The sequence below is a fragment of the Hirundo rustica genome, chromosome 1 (assembly GCF_015227805.2).
Source record: "Hirundo rustica isolate bHirRus1 chromosome 1, bHirRus1.pri.v3, whole genome shotgun sequence".
In the NCBI taxonomy this organism is placed as follows: Eukaryota; Metazoa; Chordata; class Aves; order Passeriformes; family Hirundinidae; genus Hirundo; species Hirundo rustica.
In genome coordinates, this window is record NC_053450.1 from 39,252,996 (window position 1) to 39,274,118 (window position 21,123).

General features: G+C 42.4%; 1 protein-coding gene across 6 annotated transcripts in view; it reads left to right on the plus strand.

Annotated features, from left to right (window-relative positions):
- The window catches only part of PLAG1 (PLAG1 zinc finger), a 53,177-nt gene that overhangs the window by 24,735 nt on the left and 7,319 nt on the right, over nucleotides 1–21,123 (plus strand). For 2 of the 6 annotated variants that reach the window (XR_005702964.2, XM_040077143.2), the window contains exons 2-3: nucleotides 16,629–16,728; nucleotides 20,561–20,919. Coding sequence is in view for 3 of the 6 variants with exons in the window: in XM_040077143.2 (XP_039933077.1) it covers nucleotides 20,678–20,919 (242 nt within the window). In the remaining 3 variants the exon portion in view is untranslated. Of the gene's footprint in view, nucleotides 1–16,479; nucleotides 16,729–20,560; nucleotides 20,920–21,123 lie in introns of those variants that run through there. The other 4 variants (XM_040077167.2, XM_040077152.2, XM_040077186.2 and 1 more) reach the window with 4 other exon arrangements.

The window sequence follows — 21,123 nt, forward strand, 5'->3', positions numbered from 1 at the left end:
GCTTTCTTATAACTGTCTTATTAAGAGAGCCTTGTTGTTCCTAATCCACTATAATTTGTCTCGGTTTCCTCTTCCTTAATCTCATTTTGCCCCTATTTCCAAACCTCCTCACCTCCATGGAGATGACTCCTCCCTCCCTGATCTTTGGAGGAAGCTGGGAGGTGTGGTTAGATGCCAGAAGCGTTCAGTTATTACATAGGGAAACTTCATCCTGTCTGACAAGCATACTATTCGTAGCCTTGAGGGATGTACCTGAAGGGCACTGAGTTTCCACTCAGAATTTAAGTAGATTAGATTATGCATACATATTTGTTGTGACTTGGCGGGTATCCCAGTGCCCGAGGTCTTAAAACATATACTTTGCTATACTCGAGGCAAGCTCAACGGTGTGTTTCAAAAGATGCTCTGGGGAGATGGGAGACTGCTGTTTGGAGTCCACAAAGGTGTTATCCTCTCTTGATCTGGTATAACACAGGAATTCTGACTACTGTTCTGTCTAGTCCTGTATTTTGTCTTGATATTAGGTGCTATCAGATGCCTCAAGGGGTGGTATAAGATACAGAGGAGATTCTCTCTTATTTAACTCTCTGCTGGTTTGTATTTTGTCCCAGAAGAAGAGAGTTGTTACTATTTTTTCCTGAAGCCCTATTGAAATCATGTTATAATTTTGGATGATCCAGTTGTAAATCTTGTCTAACTGTATGCTGCCTTCCGGCAGTTAATCTCACAGGCTAACACTTTGCTGTTAAAAAAACAAGTTGTGGTATTTGTTCATTTAAAATTTGCTATCTGTGGCTTTATTCAGTATCTCTGTCATAAGAACAGATAAAACCTGTTACTCTGAATCTGAAGAAGTTACTCCATGGCCAATAATTTTAATAATCTTATCTTGCCATCTTGTTTAAAAAAAAAAAAAAAAAAAAAAAAAAAAAAAAAAGACACAAACACAAAAATGCCGCCCCAAAATTCAGGTGCTGTGGATACGCTGGAAAGAACTGTGAAGTTAAAACAGCTGTATTTTATGAAATTCTGTTTGGTATGGCACTTTTCCTTATAAGGACCAATGACCAATTGTTTTGATTATTTAGAAGGAAAAAATTCCATGAGAACTGTTACTGAAAATGACTAACTTGGCATTTGGGATCTGTCGCTCTCTTACAACATTTGATGCAATACTGAATTTAAGATAGCTGAAACATCCAGTTAGCTGCTCGGTGCTTCAGCTGTTCTTATGTGACCTATTCATTTAATTTTCTCGTAAATTGCTAATGATATTTGTAAATAAATACTCCTTCTTTTTGTAGTGCTGTCTTCTTAATATCCCGGCCTTTGTAAATAAAGAACAGCCTGTGCGTCTGATAGAAATCTCCAAGACTCGGTTTGCGATGCACAGTGACCTACAAGCTTTGGCAGCAAGGAGCTGAAGTGATTCCTTGGGTTTTGCCACCAGAGCAGGGAAGCCTTGGAAGGAGGAGCGTGGCTCTGCAGCTGCTCATGGCCGGTGGAGGCTGTGAAAGAGCATGGTGGTTGGGGCTACACTTTACAATCTAGGGATGGATGGGTCTTGTTGCAAGAGGAGGGGAGACTTGACGGAGATTTGGCTGGATTTGGTTAAGTAGTTTTGGTTCTTTGTTTAAGCAAGGATTGGAAGTTGATAAAAATGTGCAAGCTGATATGCCTTAGATATGAGCTGCTTTGTTCTCAAAGTTGCACAGGGGGATGTGAGAGAGATAGGACCAGGATTTAGCAGATCTGAAACGTACATACCCATCTGACCCATTCCTTTGGTGTCTTAGTGGCTTTGGTGGCTTAGTGAAATATGCTTGAATACAGTAATTACAAATCCATTTACGTTATCTATTAGAGTAGTCTCTTAAAGGTAGAGGCTGAGGAATAACCCATTGTTGGGATTTTTTTCTTTTTTTCTTCTTTTTTCTTTTCTTTTTTCCCCCCCTTTTTTCTTTTTTCTTTTTTTTCCCCCCCTTTTTTTCTTTTTTTCCTTTTTTTTTTCCCTTTTTTTTTTTACATTATTATATTCTTCCTGTATGCCAGAAAAGACTTTTTTAATCTAACAAACAGCAACTGCATGCAAAATTCACTGCATTTTCCATTCTTTACTTCTATTTTCCTTTTGTAAGTATGGAAACATAGGATTCACTCAAGCAGACAATAGCCTTCTTGATTGTCCCTTTGTGAACTTTAAAATGGATGAAGTGAGAAAAAATTTCTAGGCTGATGATTACTGAGAAATAATTAACAAATCCAATTCACTATGTCTTAGTGCACAGTAGGATGTTACCTTGAATACAGTGCAGTTCCTCTTACAGCATCATGTGTCTGTGCTGAATTCTCAGTGTTGCATCACAAAGGACTACTTACTGTAGTAAATGCTTGTTGTGGTGAGCTGGGTTCCACTCCAGGTTTCTTTGGGTTGATCACTTATAATGCACTGGAATTTTTATTTCTTCCTACCTGGCTCACTGCCCATCTCCTGCTTTACTCCGGGGTCATTCTGAGTAGAGGTAGATGCTCTGTACGTGTTGGCAGGTAGGCAAGAGTGCTGCTTTTGTGATGGAGGTTGGAAGAAAGTTGGTTATAGTAATTGATTAGTTTTGAAGTGTCTGCCAAGGCTCTGTGACTCAGCATATTCGGATATGGATCGTTACGGGATGGACAGGTACAGGTCACTGCCCACATAAATGAAAGAGGGAAAGCACACCTGGACCTGGCCTCAGGAATGAATCAGCACAAGGGACCACAAAGGATGTAACAGAAGACAAGGAAATTCAACAGGATTCTTGATCAGTGTCCTCATACTTGCTCAGGGCTGTGGTTTTGCAAGTGACATCGCCACCGAATCCAGTAGTGAATTATTTTTCTTCTCTCAGATGGTGCACAGTGCCACAACAGAGGCCTGAGGTAAATGGGTTTAAAAAAAAAAAAAAAAAAAGAAAAAGAAAAAAAAGAAAAGGGAAAAAAAAAAAAAAAAAAGTCGGTAGCTTCACCTATACCATAGTGTCCTCCTGGCCTGGGTCTGCTGCAAAGCACTGTGTCTCCTCAGCTGTGAACAGTACCCAAGAAATGGCTACAGGATCCTGTGGAGGCTGGAGGAGGAAACCGATCCGGTAAGTATTGCATGCCCAGTTCACAATAACTTCACAGGAGGGTTTAAACTGCTTTTTCTGGAGCATCGCTCCATCACTCAGGTGACAGCCTTTCCCTTGCCATTTAACTTAGCCATTCTCAAACTTATGTCAGACTCCTGTTTTATTTATTTTCTGTGAGCTCCTTATACACACAGATGTGCTGTCACTCACTGACCACCTCTAAACTTTCACACTCCAGCTACTGTCCCTCCATCCTTTCGTTTCTCTTACTCTCTCATCCAGAGTATCAGCCCTTCACTGTTGGTACTCCCTGCCCTCTCCCTGGTCTTTGCTCAGCTAGCCTTGCCTGCTTACCTTACAGTCCAGCTGTACTGAAGGAATTCTCAGAAACTTTACTGTATCAGCCAGCTCCCTGATACCTCCTATGTCTTCTCCTTCCCCTTGTTCTCTGCGCTCTGTGTAAAAGACCCATTTCATTAGGAGGACCATCAAGTTATCTTAGCTGCCCAGATCAGTTATCCTCGCTGTCCAAATCTTTGCAACTCCGTGCTGTACCTACCTTGCCCTATTTGGAAAGCCTGGAGATCTCCAGAAGGAGAGTGCTGACCCTGCTCTTGGTGTTGATGTCACCATGGAGCTCACTGTCTGCTCCCTGCCTTGGGGGCCCTGAGGCTGGGGGGAAGGCAGGAAGCAGCCCAGTGCAGTTAGACACGGCAAGGAGCTAGCTGCCTGTCCTTCAGCTGAGCTGAAGCCATGGCATGTCTCGCCTCCATGCTCCCTGGGGCTCTGCTCCTCATGTTGGGTGCAAGGGGAGACAGTTTGAAGGCTGGAGAGAGCCACGTGTTTTCAGGGTTTACACAGACATAGAGAATGGATGGTGTTGTACGGGATGCTTCCTCCTGCTGCTGCCTGCGCCCCTGCCTATGTTGTGTCCTTCAGCTTAGCAAGTGTTCATTTGCCTTCCTTCCAGTCAGTGACTGTCACATCTGTACTGCTGACTCATGTTTTGTAGTTTGTCCATTACCTGACTCCACAATTGTTAGAGCTCTTGATCACACCTTTTGATTTTTTTGCATTCTTTTTTCTGCACTCTTGTTCCCCTCAGTGAAATGTCATCTTCTCATCAGTCTTTCTTTAAAGCTTTAATGTTAGATTTCTTTGCTGTGCCAAGTCCTAGACGTGATTCACACTTTTCTGCCTCCTTTCTCTACTGATTTGATCTCTCATTTCCTCCTCGCTAATCACAGCCTTTTCCAGCTTTGGTTATGCTGCCCCCCTGCTCCAGACCTTAGTCATGCTCAGAGTGTTTATTCATCCTAGAGCAGTCTCAAATACAAAGCTGTGCTGTTGCCGAGTTCCGTTATTGTGCTCAATCTTCACTCAGGGTGAAGTACACAAAGAATTTGGAACTGTGTTGCTCTTCTTAATCTTCTGTGTGGTAGAATGAGCTTGTGTAGATCTAAAAGCTGCAACAGAATTTTCTTGCCTTGACAGTGTATTTTACAGTAATTTTCAGGAGTCATAAAAAGAGTGACAATAGTGTGTAAGAGGGAGGTTTGACACAAAAAGCACAAGTAAAGGAGGTGTCAGGTTGTTGGTTTTGGGTTGTTTTTTCCCCTCTAAGGAAATACTCCTCTAACACTCCTGGATGAAGCTTATTGATAGGTAACCTTGCAGTGCATTATCACAGTTTGCCTGTTGTCTTTATAAAGGAGGTCCTTAAATCTCCCAGGAATTTGTTGGGGAGTGCTGTCCTTTAGCATAAGGACAGCTAGTTTTCCATGTATTGAGTTAAATATGTACTGCATACTAGTTTGTACTTTAAAAACAAAACAAACAAAAACCCAACAAACAAAACCAGAACCTTTTATACTCAAATTCCCTATCCGACAGGTTCAAAACATTTCAAGTCTTGAAACAATAGCAACCAACTTACCCTATTACATATGTCTCAGAAAAACCTGCAACAGCATATGCAGTATGTGGAAGTGATTTGGAAAGCATCTTGCACTTTTGAAGGGCACAGGGTGAAAAGAATCATGAGGGAAGAAACTAGTTAGCAGTATTAAAATAGACTTTGTAATGAGTGGAGTGTCTAGTAACATCTTTATTTTTTCTGATTTCTCTTAGTGCATATAAAAGCTGCAGCCCATATGAAGAGGGGAATTGGTAGCTAAAAGATAGCCATCAGATTTCAGAAGATAAACAAAAGGTGGATCTGAACCTTGAAATTGTCAGCTCAGCAAAGGCAGAGTGGTGAAAGGAGGGTTTCCTGGAGAACCCCCAGAAGATTGTGATGGATTATGCATTTCTGGAAGGGGACAAGAAACAGGCAGTACAAAGGTGCTAAACCTAAACAGTTCTAACAAAACACTGGTCAAGCATTTTATCTCCAACACCTTGTAAAACATAAGAGGTATTTCAGATTGAGATCACTACGTCAGTTGAGCTGAAATGTTTTCTGACTACTCTGATTCTTGTGTATACCATCTAGAGGAGCACTCTGTGCAAGACTTGCTTTTTTTCAAGGTCACTATTTTTCACTGAAAAAAATTCACCATCACCTAAATCAGTAAATAAATCCATTTGTCGAAACGCCTATCTGAAAAATTAATTGAACACACAGCTGTTGCAAAATTCATCCCTTCACAACTTTTTTAAAATAAAATTAAACTAAACATACCTTTTTGATTGCAAATTTTTTTCTAGCCTAGAGCTGCTCTCCCAGAGTATGAAAGGAGCTCAAGTGTCCTGTTGGAGAGCACTTTAGAGGAAGACATTCTCCGGGATTCACAAAAGCATCTCTATTTCATGTTTCCATCTGCCCTCCAGGATTTTTCCCCATAACGTGCATGAAACATTGATGCATACCATACAGTCATAAGACTATTTTTATTCCATCTTTTTTGTCACCATCTTCCTTCCACCTTTCTGGAAGCCTGCCCTACTAGCAGTTTGCAGCTGTTCAAGGCGAAGTCTTGCATGTGTTTTTCACACGTCACTTAATGTAGGCTTGAAATCGGGGAAGCAGAGTCTGCTGAGTTGCTTTAAAAAAAGAGTAAAACTTGTAAGTAGTCTGGTGTCTTAGTCTGTGAGGAATAAAATTTGAATTTCAGGACATCGGGGTCTTTCATCATAGGTCACCCAGTGTTGGTGAATGCTTACTGTGGTAAACTGTGCCCAGCAAGACTTGGAAAATCTTAAGCCAGTGTGTTTGGAGATGGAGCTGGGACAGAGTCAGGCAACATGTGTGCATTTCACAACCTGTTTCTGTGGCAGCTGGGAACCCTATCCCTGTCCTTTGACACGACATGGAGAAACCTTGTGCTACTGTCATACCTGCCTGACTTGGTTGTCCTGCCAAGAACAAGATGATCACCTTGTGATTTAATGGTGAAGTTGTTTGGTGAACACATTGTTATGACATTTCTTCAGGCTGACAAGAGCTCCCAAAATGGTTTTCTGTTGATGCAGCTCCAGGACAAAATCTGTGTGCACTTCTAGCAGATGCTGGCTTTGCTGCCTGAAACTGATCCAGTTGTTGCTGCTGGTCACCTGAATCGGAATATTGTAGTCCAGGTGGCTGTTCTGGATACTGCCTGCCTGCCTTATCTCCCACAGCAATGTTCAGTTGTGTAGCTCTAAATTATGTATGACTTCTTTTAGTTGTTCACTAATCTGGCATCAAATCTCAGAATTCTTATGCGTTGAGGTGTGCATACCAAATTGCATTGCAGGGCATCACAGTGCTCTGGAGCAGAATACTCAGCATGCCGAATGGGAAATGGGAACAAATGCTTACCTCCTTCACAAGGATGCTCCAGGCATCAAGCATCAGGGCTTGTAGGGGCTCTGAGAAGTCACTAGTCAGGGTAAGCTCTTTAGGTGTGTTCTAACAGCGTTGCACAAAGCTAGTACATGAACACTGTCAGAAATACATTTGGTGTCTGTGCAGCTTCAGAAAGGCTCACTGGTTACAGCTTTGAAGAGGGCTTTGCTTTAGTATTGCCTTAAATATTCTGCATTTTCAGTTAACCTTCCCTGAGGCTTTTGTGTTTTAGCTTGTAAGGTCATTGATACCATCACCCAGCATCACAGTTATAGCAGTAGTAGCAAAAGCAATCACAGCTAAATGTAACCCCTTCTGTTTACTGTAAAGCTACAATAATCTATGAAATATTTTCTTTTCAGATAGAACTGTAGTTCCTTGACTGTAGGTTGTATTGGAAGTGACTGCTTGGAAATTGGTCACTCTTTCTTACTTGTTGCCTTTCTTGGGGTAAGAGGCAGAGGAAAAAGGGCAATCAGGATCACAGGCATTTTAGTTGGATTAGCTCCAATAAATAATATGGTTTAAAAAAATCCAAGGTTACAAAAAAGCAGTGTCACAGCTTTTGCCCCCAGGCAATGTTGTTTTGGCAGTGTGACTCAGGGCTGGACTGGGCTTCTGCTACAGGCTTTGCACTACTGCATGGTTGCCACCTATACCCAGGATGTGGTGTTATGTAGTGGGAAGACTACCCTGTCTCTCAGTCACTTTATATCTGTCCTGCATGAGATGTCTTTTTTTTTTTTTTCCCAGACTTCATCTTCCCAACTATCTAGTGTAGTTAAGGGAAATTAGCTCCTGTGAAACGCCTTCTCCTAGCACACTCCTTGCAGCTTCTGTGAGGTATTGAGATTTTTTTCAACCACCACCTTGCCCCTCTTATTTGAGCTTGTGTTAACTAGCAGGACTAGAGCGCCAGAAACCTTTTTACTTGAATGATAGCTGAAACTGTTGAAAACATCTTTAGTTATGATTTGTTAGGTGACTGTCTCAAAAAGCAAAACTTCTAACACCCATCCAGTCTATTTGTGCTCCGCAACCTAATAATGTTGTCTAAATGGTACGTGCTCAAGTATTCAGGTTCAGGAAAATCTTCTGAAATGCAAGTATGTAAAATCATGGTTTCAAGGGTAGTCTGGGCCAGGCAGGCCTGTCCTGGGCAAATCTGAAATCTGTATTTGGTTGGTAGATGCTGCAGTAAAGCATAGAATTGGTGGCCGACTACATAGGAATGATAATATGAGAAGAGTCAAAGAAGCATTTGTGAGGAAGTCCTGGCTTGGGGAATTGGAGTTCTTGGGAGGCATCAGCAAGAAGTAAAGATGTTCTGGTTCAAAAATCAAAGTGAACTTCATCAAAAAACTTTTTAAGGAGACTTAGATGATGTAAGAGGGGAGTACTTTGCACAAGTAAAATGGCAGTTTAAGAGGTACGGTCAAAGGGCAGAAGTGCTCAGTTAAAGGATGGTCCCAGTTAAGTTCCATGGATCTCTGTGGCACATATTCATGAATGGTATCAGTTAAGGGGATGAGCAGTTGGGTGAGTAACTGCTGTGAAAAAGAGAGCTAGTTGTGGAGAGCAGTGGAAGGACATTAGAGTGCTGAGGACTATGCAACAAAATGGGTAATAAGATTCAGTGTAGATAAATTATGATAACTAAGAAAGATAACTGGGCCAAACAATCCCTGTTATATATTAGATTGTGAGTTTGAGCTGAGTTGTTGAGCTCAATTACTGTTGAGGAGTAAGATTTGGGAATTGTGATTAGCAGTCCTGTGAGATCATGAACTCATTGGTCACCAAAACACAATCCAAATATTAGAGTAAAAATGTATAGACTAAATTTTGAGAATGTCATTACAAGAGCGTATGTTTGAGTTGCTTCCAAGTGCTGTGTGCATTTCTGGAGACTTCAAAGGTTTATTAAAACTGGAAGAAGCTTAGAGAAGGTCAGTAAGGATGATGAGCTACATGAAGTGGCTTCCATTAAAGAACATTTCTGTAAATTGGGTCTGTGGTCTGGGAAAGGAATTAATTGAGGGCAAGGTTGTGAACATCTGCAGAGGAAGGAGGATGAAGAATAACCGCTGCCTTTCAAAACAAAAGCATGCACAGTTAGGAGAGAAGGCAGATTCAGAGCCTTCAGAAGAAGAGGCTCTCCATTGAATCAGCAGTGGGGTGACTTGTCAAACATATGTTGTAGATATTATAAAAAATTATATGGCTTCCAGGAGAATCATGGACTATTGTTTGGAAGGGTGATGTGCTCAAAGTTGCTAAACAGAAACCACATATGGTTCAGAAATTCCTCGACATCAAAGGAGTGGGTGGTCTGAAAAGAATCAGAGAAATATCACATGTCGGTGACCTGTTCTGTACTTTTGGCTGGCTATTACTGAAGATAGAACACTGGCCTAGATGTATTGCTAATCTTGCCCATGCACCCATGCTCATTTTAAGGTGTCTTGTAACAGAGGAAAATACTTTTCCTTAAAAATGTCAGATTAGTTCCTGACCATATTAGAGTATAATCTCATGCACCTTTAGGTTGTGTTTGTGCTTGCCATGTGCATCTACAGGATTTGCTTTTGCATTTTATTTTAAAAATAGCATGCGTCTATATGCAGATTAAATAGTAGCCAAAGTTTGTTTACACAAAAGCATCATCACTTTAAAAACGGGTGCAGATTATTCTTGAGGAGGAGGGGTGGTGGTGGTGTGATTCCAGAACACATGAAAACACTTCTGCAGGTTTTAAAAATTCTAACAGTAATTACACTAGCAGTTTATTTGTATCACAGTCTCTCTAAAGTTTTTAGAAAAACATCTATGCAGTGCCATAGAGATTCTTAAAAAGTCCATAAAACCACAATCATCAGATGGGTTAGCTCTAGGCAGCTCTTGTTTCCTTTAATTTAGTATATAACCAGGAATCCTTTGGAACATTTAGTAACCAAAACTGAGCTCTCAAGATTTAAAGTGGACCTAAGTAATCTGGAACATGGAAAGCCCATAAAGAGATGCTGGATGGTATTGTGATATTTTTTTGCTTTAAATTACAGACTATTAGGTCATGCTAAAATAAACATTAGTAAGTTCATGTTCTACTTTTCCAGAAACTTAAGGAGAAAGAAAAAGGCAGCATGATAGAATTTTTCTTCTATATTCTGAGAAAAAAAAATTATGTAATCCTCTTTTTAGCGTAGCATATTATAAGAATGAGTTACTTGCTAAAGTTAAAAAGCCAAATTTCATGACTGTAGTACAGGTTTCAGAATTGCATAGAATTATGACCATGAAAAAAAAAAAAAAACATATTAAAGTTAATAGTCATATCTATATAAATGCCTATTTTCATATGACGGTTACTGTCCCACAGGAATCTAGTGGGTTTTTTCCCCCAAGTGCTTGCTTTATTAATGAATAAAAGATAGACGTATTTAACAGAAGTTTACTACTGAAATCTGTGTGTTTGCTGCCCACAGGAAAATAAATTAGTTTAATAATTTTAGTGCATTTATTTCCATTGCTACCCAAATTTCAGACTGGTTTGAAGGGATTGGGGTTTTTTTCTGCTCAACCACCTACAGTTTCTGTAGGTTTCTCTGTTTTGTGGATGTTAAAAACCAAAATACCAGCAAAGCCTTAAATAAAAGCAAGTATTGATGAATCCTTTATTTTTCTATCTTCCATATTATATTCTTTGCAGCATAATCATCATTCTGCACACAGTAGATATTAGTAATGTACTGTCACTAACAGCAGACTACAATGGTTGCCTGGTTTTAGTTTCAGTGGTTATGTTATTTCATTGTGTTCTAGATGTTAGGCTGTTTCCCTGAGGGGTGAACTCCTATGTGTTATTATCTCTAAGTCATTCTTATGTTTATATCTAAGATTGCTGGAGAGATAATTTTCACTGTTTTGCCCACATCATTCCATTTTCCTGCAGCAGCTTTCGCAGGCAGTTCTCGTGCCGCATGCCTGGATTTGGTGGTTTGGTGGTGTGTTCCTGCAGCCTGTGCATGCTCTCACTGCTGTCCTACCACGCTCCCTCAGCCACCCCTCTACACTTGTAGGCTAGAGCTTGAATCCTTGGAGCAGGATTTCCCTGAACTGAGCTGTGCGCTATAAGCAGGTCCTGAAGTTCGAGATAAGATAAATACAGCCTTGTATATACTTTTTAAAAACCCACACAGCAAAACTATCTGTTCTTTTGTGGTTAGTTTGCATATGCGTGCATGCTCCCTTAACGTGAAGCACCGCTGTTCCACAGAGCCAGTGCTTACATCCTTGGATGGTTATTTGCAGTAACTGTTGTCTGAAAATGCAGAAGGCCAAGTGGCATCACCCACCTCTCAATGCCATCTTGTCCCACTGGGGTCTCAGTGTTGGACCCCTTTGTCTTTTCAAACCTGTCTGTCAGCTTAGGAGAGAAGAGGAGCTGTAAAACCCTGGCTGATTGCCAGCTGCTCTCAGGTAGGGTACCTGCCAGCTCTCCCCTCTCGCTGCCTGCCGTACAAAAGGCCAAAGTGCCAGAGACAAGGCTCTGGGGGCCAAGATTTGTCCCTCCTGCCATTTGGCAGTGCCTTATTTTTAGGCAGCTGTGCCAGGTGTCTGTACGTGTTGCTTGTTCTTCAGGTCTCTTCCAAATTGCACAAAAAAGAAGACAGAAAATTAAAATCACTTTGTGAAAGTGCAGGTGTGAGCTTCTCCTGGCCTAGTCAGACTTCACGGCCAAGCTCACTTTCTGTCTGTCTCACCCTAGCAATGCCCATTCTTCCTCCTTTCTGTCCTCCAGCATCATGCCTCAACTTGAGTTTCCAGATGTAGAACCACAGAAAGGCCTTCATTCCCCCTTCTTCCTCCACAGGATCAGCATCTTCCTACCAAAGCCAGGATTCTCTTTCTAGATATGGGCAAAGGTGAGCAGGCTCCCTCAGCTGTCTCTTTTTAAAAGTGACATGCTGTTCAAATAAATGCAGATCAAATGGCCTGCCAAGCACAAGCAGGGATGTAGACCTCTGAATCAGTCTGAAGACTTGATTTTAATTCAACTTAAAGAAAGGCACCCCTAAAGTCATCAATGCTTCAACATCTTTGCATGTTTTTTTCTTACCTGCTTGACTGTTTCCATTGGTGGGATCAGCTTCTCCACCTGAGATCCTCCCTTACGGAAAGTTAATTCTCTCTAAGAGAGACCTCTGAAAGCCACAGGTGGGAAGCTGGATCTTCTGCTGCCTGCAGCTACTCTGAGTTGAAGCTTCTCCTGCAAAAGAATTAGTGTTTTTCTACAGAGCCAGTCAGACCTCCTGCTCTCTCTCTGAGGCCCGTACAGGTGTGCAGTAGGCACGTTGATCCTTGTTGATCCAGGAAGGGTGTCTGAGCCTTGCAGGGCTGCAGGTCCCAGCATGCTGTCCTGGAGCAGTGCAGGCACTTTGCCACTTCTGCCCTCAGCCCCTTCCAACAGCTATATCAGCGGGAGGATTCAATCTGCTCCCCCACAAAATGGAACTGCCTAGTGAGAGGCTTGTGTGTAAGCCCACAGCACAGGGAAAGCCAGAAAAGGCTGCACGGTGTTCTTTTGGTTGCCTTAATGTGGGGTTAGATTCCTTTGTCTTCAGGAGCTCTAGCAACGTTTATGGCATTTTAAGAGCCCCAGGTGAAGGGGATGAGTTGTAGTTGGAGTCATAGAACAGTTTGGGTTTAAAGGGACTTTAAAGATCATCTAGTACCAGCCCTCATGCCATGGGCAGGGACACCTTCCACTAGACCAGGTTACTCAAAGCTCTATCCAGCCTGCCCCTTGAAGACTGCAGGGATGGGGCATCCACAGCTGCTCTGGGCAGCCTGTTCCAGTGACTGCTTCTCTGCAAATGGAGGTGCTGTCTGACAGTCATTTTGGCTCTTCTGAGCCGTGGTGAGTGGCTACATCAGCTGTCTCTTGCTGATGATCTCACCACTCAGCTCCCCCAGCTATTGCTCCAACAGAGTAGATTTCATTTGTCAGTACTTTTTAATCAGGTGACTGCTTGTCAGTGCTTTTTAGACTATTAGTCACCTGGTACAGAAAAGAGGAAAAATCATTACTTACACTATGGTAATGCTGACTCTTCCAGGTACATGGCCAATAGAGGCACCGAAAGTCATCTATTGTCCTTTACTCTGAATGGGTCTTCACTGTTGGCAAACCTGAGAGAGGTTGGACTGGGGCATCCTGTGATTAGTTTGCTCCATTACCACCCTGAACAGCAGCAACTCCTTGCTTACTTGGGTTGTATTTGTTCGTCCTCTTTCTTTCTCAACTAGGATGCCAGTGGGTGTTTCAGCCTTCCAAACCTCACACCACAGTTCCAGCTAGGACATCAGCTCTTGCCCAAGTATTTCTCTCCCATGCCCCTGCTCCCTTTCATCAACCACAGCAAACCTTGCCAGCTCAAGTCACATCAGCACCTAAACCCCTGAGGTGGGAGCACAGGTTTGGGGGCAGCAGGGGAGAGGGAGGCTGCCACTTGCCAGAGCTGATGGGATTTGTGCCACGGTGTGAGCGAAGAGCAGAGGTGGGAGCTGCCGCTGCTGCTGGCCGTGCTGGGTGGGGCAGTGGTGAGCGTGGCGCTGCTGGGGAGTCCTTTGCCTTGTGCAGGGCTGGGAGGGTTCACAGGCACAGCCTGGATGGACATAACTGACTTCAGAGAACTTGGTCCTGTCCGTGTGAGTACGTGCTCACCTGGGATCTGTGCGGACAGCACTTCTTAAAGAATCACACTTTCCGTAGGGTAAGTAACCACTTTCCATTTTGTTTCCTTAAAGAAATATTGAAAACCCACGATGACTCTAATGCTATTAACTCCTTACTGAGTTCTCCCGTTGTTATGATTCTAATATTTCTAGGACCCTTCCTTTGGCTTAAAACGGATTGATTTCAGGAATTGAAACTAGACTTGCTGTTTTATGTAAAAGGCAAAATGACAAATACCGTGTTCTCAGTACTGTGTTCTCGTTACTGCTCTTTTATTTTGAAAGAGAATAACCATGAAACTGTTGTTTTCCTTTAGTGTGCTTGAACCCTCTTGAGTATGAAATGCAAATTAAGAGCAGGATTATTGGTTATATTTCTGTATTGTCATCATTATCCTTTTAGTTGGGATAGAAAATGTTTTAAAATATTTTCAAGTGTAACTATTTTATCAGATTTTTAAATAGGAACTGTGAATTTGGAAAAAAAAATGTGTTATTCTATTTAATAATAAAAAGGAATAAATTATATTTATATTTTATATTATTTATCTTCCACATAAGGGTTTGGGGGCTTTTTTTTTTTTTTTTTTGGTTGAAATTCAAATATTGTCTAACCTGGAATTATCAGGGTGTTTGGAAACTTAGCAAAATCAGTGCTTCACAAATTCTGGAAGATTTGGTAAATTGTAAGAATTCTAAGAATTCTGACAGAGAAGTCATGTTTTGTTACTAGTGCCCAAGTGGGCTTTGGACACGTGCATGTGACAATGCATTTTGCAGTGTGATGCTTCTCTGCTTCATGTGGAGAATACTTTGAACTTTGTTATTCATTAAAAATTCTTTCTACCTCATCTAGGTGAAAAGCTTAATAACTGTGACTATAAGTAGTTACAAGGAGAATGGTACATCTTTGTCCAGTATTATGCCTCAGCTCCTGAAAAAAGTGGTCTAGAAATCAGCATTATCATGGACAATTTTTGTCTTCTGTGCATAAGGAAAAGTCTTTTTTCCAATAGCATATTTATTGTTGTAAAGCATAGGAATTATTTTATCTTTTCACTTAATCCTGTCAAGTGGAGTAAATGTTTTCATTATTCATACAAATGTAGCCCCTTTTGTGTATATCTTGTTGAGCTCTTTACATAATAATGGCCCTGTAGAAATTGAGATCCCAGTAATTGTGGGTGTAGCATTGCCCTCACCTGGATCCACGGCATTGTGATTTTGCTGTATTCCTAAGGGAATGAATGAATGAGTGTAATTGGCTGTCCTCCTTCATTCTCCTCAGCATTTTAGCTACATCTCATGTTGTTTATTTACTTGTTCCAGTTGCTTCATTTTCCCCTGGTTCCATAGTCCTTCCATGTCTCTAGTGGCTTGTCTCTGAGGGCATCTGCTTTTTGCCAGAGTGGCTTTAGATGTCCAATGAGCACTGAGGACTAAACATTTAAGAGAAAATGTTAAATGCCACTGAGATGACTATAATATTTTAACAGGATTTGTTGGGGTCTTTTTTCCAAACAGGAAATAGTCTGTAAATGCAAATAGTGAAGGAGCTAAGTCCATGAGGACTTAGTCCATTACATCTACGTGTCTGTCTTAAATATTGTCTACTTAACAACAGTAACGCATTAGTAGAAATATCTGGGGAATTAAACTCTTCCTTTGTGACAGTGGAAGATGTTGAGATGGGCATTGCAGGGGAATGGATTTATAAGGGTATTGCTGGGAGAGGAGGTAAGGAGTCATCAGTGTTTCCTCCCTTAAGCAAAGTGATTTGGGGTCCCCAAAAAGTGGAGGTGAGGGTTGTACTCATTAGTTGAAAACAGAACTTTGAGTGTTGGAGCTGTTTCTGCCTCCTGCCTGTATGTACAAAGCCCCACATAAATGTTTCTCAGCCATCAGAGAGCTTCAGTTGGTTGTTCTGAAGCACTCCTGACATTAATAGGTGTTTAGGGACACCTGTTTGCTCACATCCATGCTCACCAACAGAAGATGCTGGGGCTGTGCAGAGCCAAACTTGGGACCAAAAGGAAGAATGATTTCTGGAATGCATGAGAAGCCAGAAGGGAAAAGGTTTTGTGTGAGGGGAAGTGTTACATTACGACAGGGCTCCTGCCAAACAGCTTCAGCCTGCTGTGGGGTATGAGCACTGTGTAGGGCTTTGCCCTTACACATCTGGAAGAATTGGACAGGATAAACCTCCCCATTACAATGAGGCACTGAACATGTTTTCTGTGTATAGCTGTGTCATCCAGGAGGCCTTCTAGCAAGAAAAGGAAGGTCTGCTGCAAATTTACAAAAGGGTGATGGCAGAGGAAAGGGAGATGTAAGGGAAATTCCAAAAAGGCCCTCTCAGTTTGCTCAGGCATACCTAGACTTGCCCTCCTTTGGGATTTACCTGTAGCATGTTCATCATTTAGAGGTTTTATTATTTTTTTTAAATTAATTTTATTTTCCTTTGCAGGTCACCTTTTAAGCTGCTATTTCCTGTATAATTAAGCAGAATGAAGGCATTAGGTTCTAGTAAAGTTGGGCCTAATCCAGAATCTTCTCTTATTCAGTCCTTTCTGAGTAAGAAACTCAAGTCTGGGCCCATGTTTTGCTGTTACATCTAAATTATTTGTGGTCTGTGGATTTTTATTTTTTTTAACTTTATGAAAACTCCTTTGCTTTTGTCTAATTTTATCTCTTTATGTGTCACTGTCCAGCATAGCATTAGTTGAAATTATGTAAGTATACTGCAAACTGAAGTGCATAATTGCTACTGATAATGCAAGAATGATTCCTGCAGTTTATAATTAACAGTATATAATGTTCTATGCATGGGTTGGATCTGTCCCTTTTAACTTTTCCTTTCCTATTCTTTCCAATCCCTGGTCTTGCCGCATCACAGTCTTTATGAATGCACTGGTTTCGCTGGAGTCTAGTCCATTGTTCCTTTTGTTTTTCAGACCAGTAAAAATGGGAAGTACTGGATTCTGGTTTCCTCCAAGAAGAGTCAGCGGAACTGGTTAAGACCAAAATCTGAGGACTTTAGTGGGCAAACATCAGGTGTGCATTGAACAGAGGCCGCTTTAATCCTGCTTTAAGTATATGCTTCTTTAAAAATAGTATTATATATAAGCTTTTGTGTAACATGTTTTTTATATTTGATACTGCATATAGTTATTCATCCTGCAGTTGTGAAAGAACCAGTAAGAATGTGGGTTTTAAGTGATAGATAATATGTTGAGACACAAGCAGGCAATATTACTCATAAAATTCTTTCAGCTGGTCTTTGGAAAATTTAATATTTGAGGATCAGTGGTTTTTTTTAAGTTTTATCTCCATTGCTCAGTCTATATATCCACACCCCAAAAAAGGAAAAAAAGTGGTTATTTGCTATTCAGAGATCAGTACTGACATTCTTAATTGCCTCACCTATTGAGAAGTGATACTGAGATAATAGTGCGTACATGTCTTTTAATAAAGCGCTGTTGTTGTCAAAGATTGGATCCACACTATATTCGTTCCAACGAATGCATTTTTAAGGACACTTAAACACAGTTCAAAGTCAGGTTAATTAGTTTTGATGGTAGAAGAACAAAACCTGAATCCTTCGTTCCTGTGAATGTTCTAACAGGTACAGCAGCTAGGTTACCTGAAGTTTTGGGAAAGATAACAGTAATGCTGTATTGGCCTGAATATAGGATGGTCTCCAGCCTCAGGTGTGATCTTTGCATTGAGAAAACGAGTGAGAAGTTGTTGGATGTTAATTTGTTACACCTAATACACTGTTTCACATCAGAGGCTGCTTCTGACATCACATCAGATTCTGTAGAGCACCCTTCTGCATGGCCTCATATCCTGCATCTCCCCAGCCTGATGCACGTTCAGTTCCTTCCCACCCACCCCAGTGTTATCAGCTCACCCCTATCCTCATGTCCGTAGATATTCCAAACGCCTGTGCAGCACTCCCTGAGCCTCCCTAGCCCTACACCCCCATCCTGGTTCTGTCCACTCTCCCTCCCTGTGGTGGCTCATCCTCCTTCCCTGCACCTTTCCTGCTGTCCCCACTTTCTCTTGTCACTGTCTGCGCACAGAGTCCACTTGCTGCTGAGCTCTGGACCCAGCATGGCTGAAATAGCACCACTCTCATGCAGCAAACTGTGGAGGCTGTTCCCTCCTTTTTTTGCCTTTTCTGCTAATCCTGCCTGCCCTGTCTCAGGCTAGGTATGGATTTGGCAGGAGGGCCAGAGGGGCTGGATCCCTTGTACCTTGTTAGGGCTGTAAGTGTGCCCTGGCCATGCAGTGAGGGCTGTGACTGCTGTGCTCTCAGCTCTGTGTGGTGGGTCCCGTGCAGGTGCCTGTGTGGTATAAAAGTACCCTGTGCAAGTGTAGGTCAGGTTGGATTTTTTTTTTCTCCCTCCTGAACTTCATTTGTCAGGAGAGATTAGACTAAAACAAAATTTCATTCTACACTCAGGCCAATATGCATTGAAGACCACTGTGCTCATTAACAGAAGAACAAAATTAATTTTACTACCTGATTCTGATTAAAACCTTGATTAAAAAAAATACCTTTCAATCAACAGATATATCACAACTTTGATTTGAATCAGATTCTCCTTTTGATTACATTGATGGTTTAATTGAAGTCTTTGGAACTGGTCTTCATTTACTTTTATTGAAGAAAAATATTGCTCCTAGGTCTCCAAGAAATGGTTCCTTATGAAGTAGAATTAGTGAACTAGATTGTTGATTATGAGACAGGAAATAAAATTAAGCTGACATTTTGCAGACCTGTGCATTTTCCCACTCATGGAACTGATGTCTCCAGGCTTCATCCCACGAGTGGGAATGAGTTTGAGACAAATACGAAATCAAGAAAGTCCTTAAAGAAAGCCTTTTCTCTCACTAGGTATCTTTAAAAGAAGTTAGTGTTTCCTTGCAAAATTTAAGGGAGTAAGGTGGTCTTGCAAAACTGCTTGTTTAAAGGAGGTAGCCTAGTTTAACCTCTCATTCAAGGACTTCAGGGTTAAAAGGAAGCACATTTCCATTTTGGTGTGCCAGTACTTCTCTCTGCCTCTAAAGACAAGGGAAAATGGGGAGGAGGCAGGAGAAGGCTTAGACAAAGACATACTCTGTATACACGTTTCATACGAAGGTCTCAGACTCAGGATTTCTTAAAATGCAGATATTAAAGAGGCACTTCCCCTTCTTCCTCTCCCTGCTTCTCCTGTTCTGCCACGCATTGAGGAAAACACAGCCTTTCCTTCCTTCTTGCTTTCTTCCAGGACCATGCTGGGGCACTTGTAATGACCGTGTAGTTTTCCCCCCGGCACACCTGGGTGCTGCTGTCCACTCCTCTCTGGAGCAGTTGGCTCCCTCCACCTCTGCTGAGCCTCTGCAGGGATGAGGGGACAGCTCAGGCCGGGGCTCCCTCCCAGCTACCCGGCCTCGCACAGTGCCAGCAGGGAAGAGCCCGGTCTGTTCTCCAGGGAGGTGGCGTTGGGCTGGAGCAGCTGCAGCCTGGTGGTGCCTGCCCGGCTCCAGCTGCCCAGCCCCACCTGTCCCAGCAGCTGCGGCTCCCCCAGCCCTGCTGCCGGGGCTGTGGCGCTGCCCGGCCGCTGCCCGGCCCCGGTGCCGCCCGGCCCGGCCGCCTTTTGTGCAGCTGCCCCGGCAGAGACCGGAGGGGACGGCAGCTGCCGGCCACGACACCAGGGCTGGGGCTGGCTGCTGGCACTTTCAAGGGAGGAAGACTAAATTCTGGGGCTTTCCAGCCCTCCCAAGCGCTTGCACTGAGTGCTGTCCTGCTCTCCTCTTTGTCCTGCTGCTGCAGACCTCGCGCTCCACCCTTCCCACTGTGGCTGGCACAGGATTTTGGTATCTATAGTAGCAGTTGTGCTCCAAGGATAAAGCGAAGCTGTCAGCAACCCCTGACAAAGGAGGGCTGTTGAGTGCCCTGTGATGGCAGGTGCCCAGTTGCCACTATATGATACCAGATGACGAATGTAAAGCTTCTCAGCCACAAGTCAGACACAAGGATCACGTCATGCACCTCCTGACAATGAAAGCCTCCGGTTTAGTTCACATTTTACTATGCCACAGGGTCAGCACTTGGAGCCTCCATCCCGAGCTAGCCCGAGTCTGAATATTTACAGCCTTCATGTCTCACAGGGTAGCATGAGGAGGCTGGGGGCATCCAGCACTGGGCTGATAAAATCCTGATCTCTCTAGTGTAACCCTAATCTGTGGGACTTCTGTCATTCATAGATCAAGTCCCTGTTAGCAGAGGGTGAGTTTACAGGAGAGAATTTCGCCTGTGTTAGGCATCATTGGCAGTGCATGCATTTTGCTAGAGCAGATGTGCAGTAATCACGAGGAAGGAGGTACATACAAAAGGGAACCTGAGCTTTGCCCTCCATAGTGTCAGCATGGGTACTGCTGCATTTTGTGCAGGTTTTCAAACATATTAAGGCTTACAGACTTTCACTTTGATAGTTGTGTGTGCATGTGTGTGTGTGTGTGCGTGCATGGGGATGTCTGTGCAAACACCACAGGCGTGGCTGTAATTCCTTTGAAATTGGAAGCTGCCAAAAAGTGCCTGGATAGGTAGGCTCTTTGCCTGATGCCTCCCTTAATCTGACAAATTTTGCTCTTCTCCATGAGTGCTTGAGGGGAAGGTTCTGAGGTGTGATTTCAGGGCATATGTGGATCTGTTCATCCTGAGCAATGCATTTTAAGAGTTGCAGCAAATAGTATAAAGAAACCTGTAGGTATTACATTAGACCAGCTGAACCTAACTTTATTTTTAAGTTTTATTCAGAAGCATCACATAGCAAGTAAACTTCAAAATCTAAGTTTAGTTACAAACTAGTTGTTTCTTATTTTTTTTTTCCAGTCCCCTTTTGCTTTCTTTTACGACCACATGAAACTTGAGAAGCCATCTAAAGCTAAATCATTTAGTGGAGTTGGGCAATTCCCAAGTGTCCAACAAGAAGGCCTGGTTTAGGCTGCGATGGCCACTGTCATTCCTGGTGATTTGTCAGAAGTAAGAGATACCCAGAAAGTCCCTTCAGGGAAACGTAAGCGTGGTGAAACCAAACCAAGAAAAAACTTTCCTTGCCAACTGTGTGACAAGGCCTTTAACAGTGTTGAGAAATTAAAGGTTCACTCATACTCTCACACAGGAGAGAGGCCCTACAAGTGCACACAACAAGACTGCACCAAGGCCTTTGTTTCTAAGTACAAATTACTAAGGTATTAAACTCTATTTATCTTTCAGATTATATTATCTATTTTATGTTGGCTGTGTTAAGCCGTGTAAAAGTATATATTTCTGTACGCCTTCAGCTGATTGCAGAGAGGATGTGTTAATTAAAGTAGCCATTGGATTGTTTCTAGAATTCTAAATTACCTAAGTTTGCAAGCTAATGTCTTTGATTTTGTTTCTTAATTTGTTTT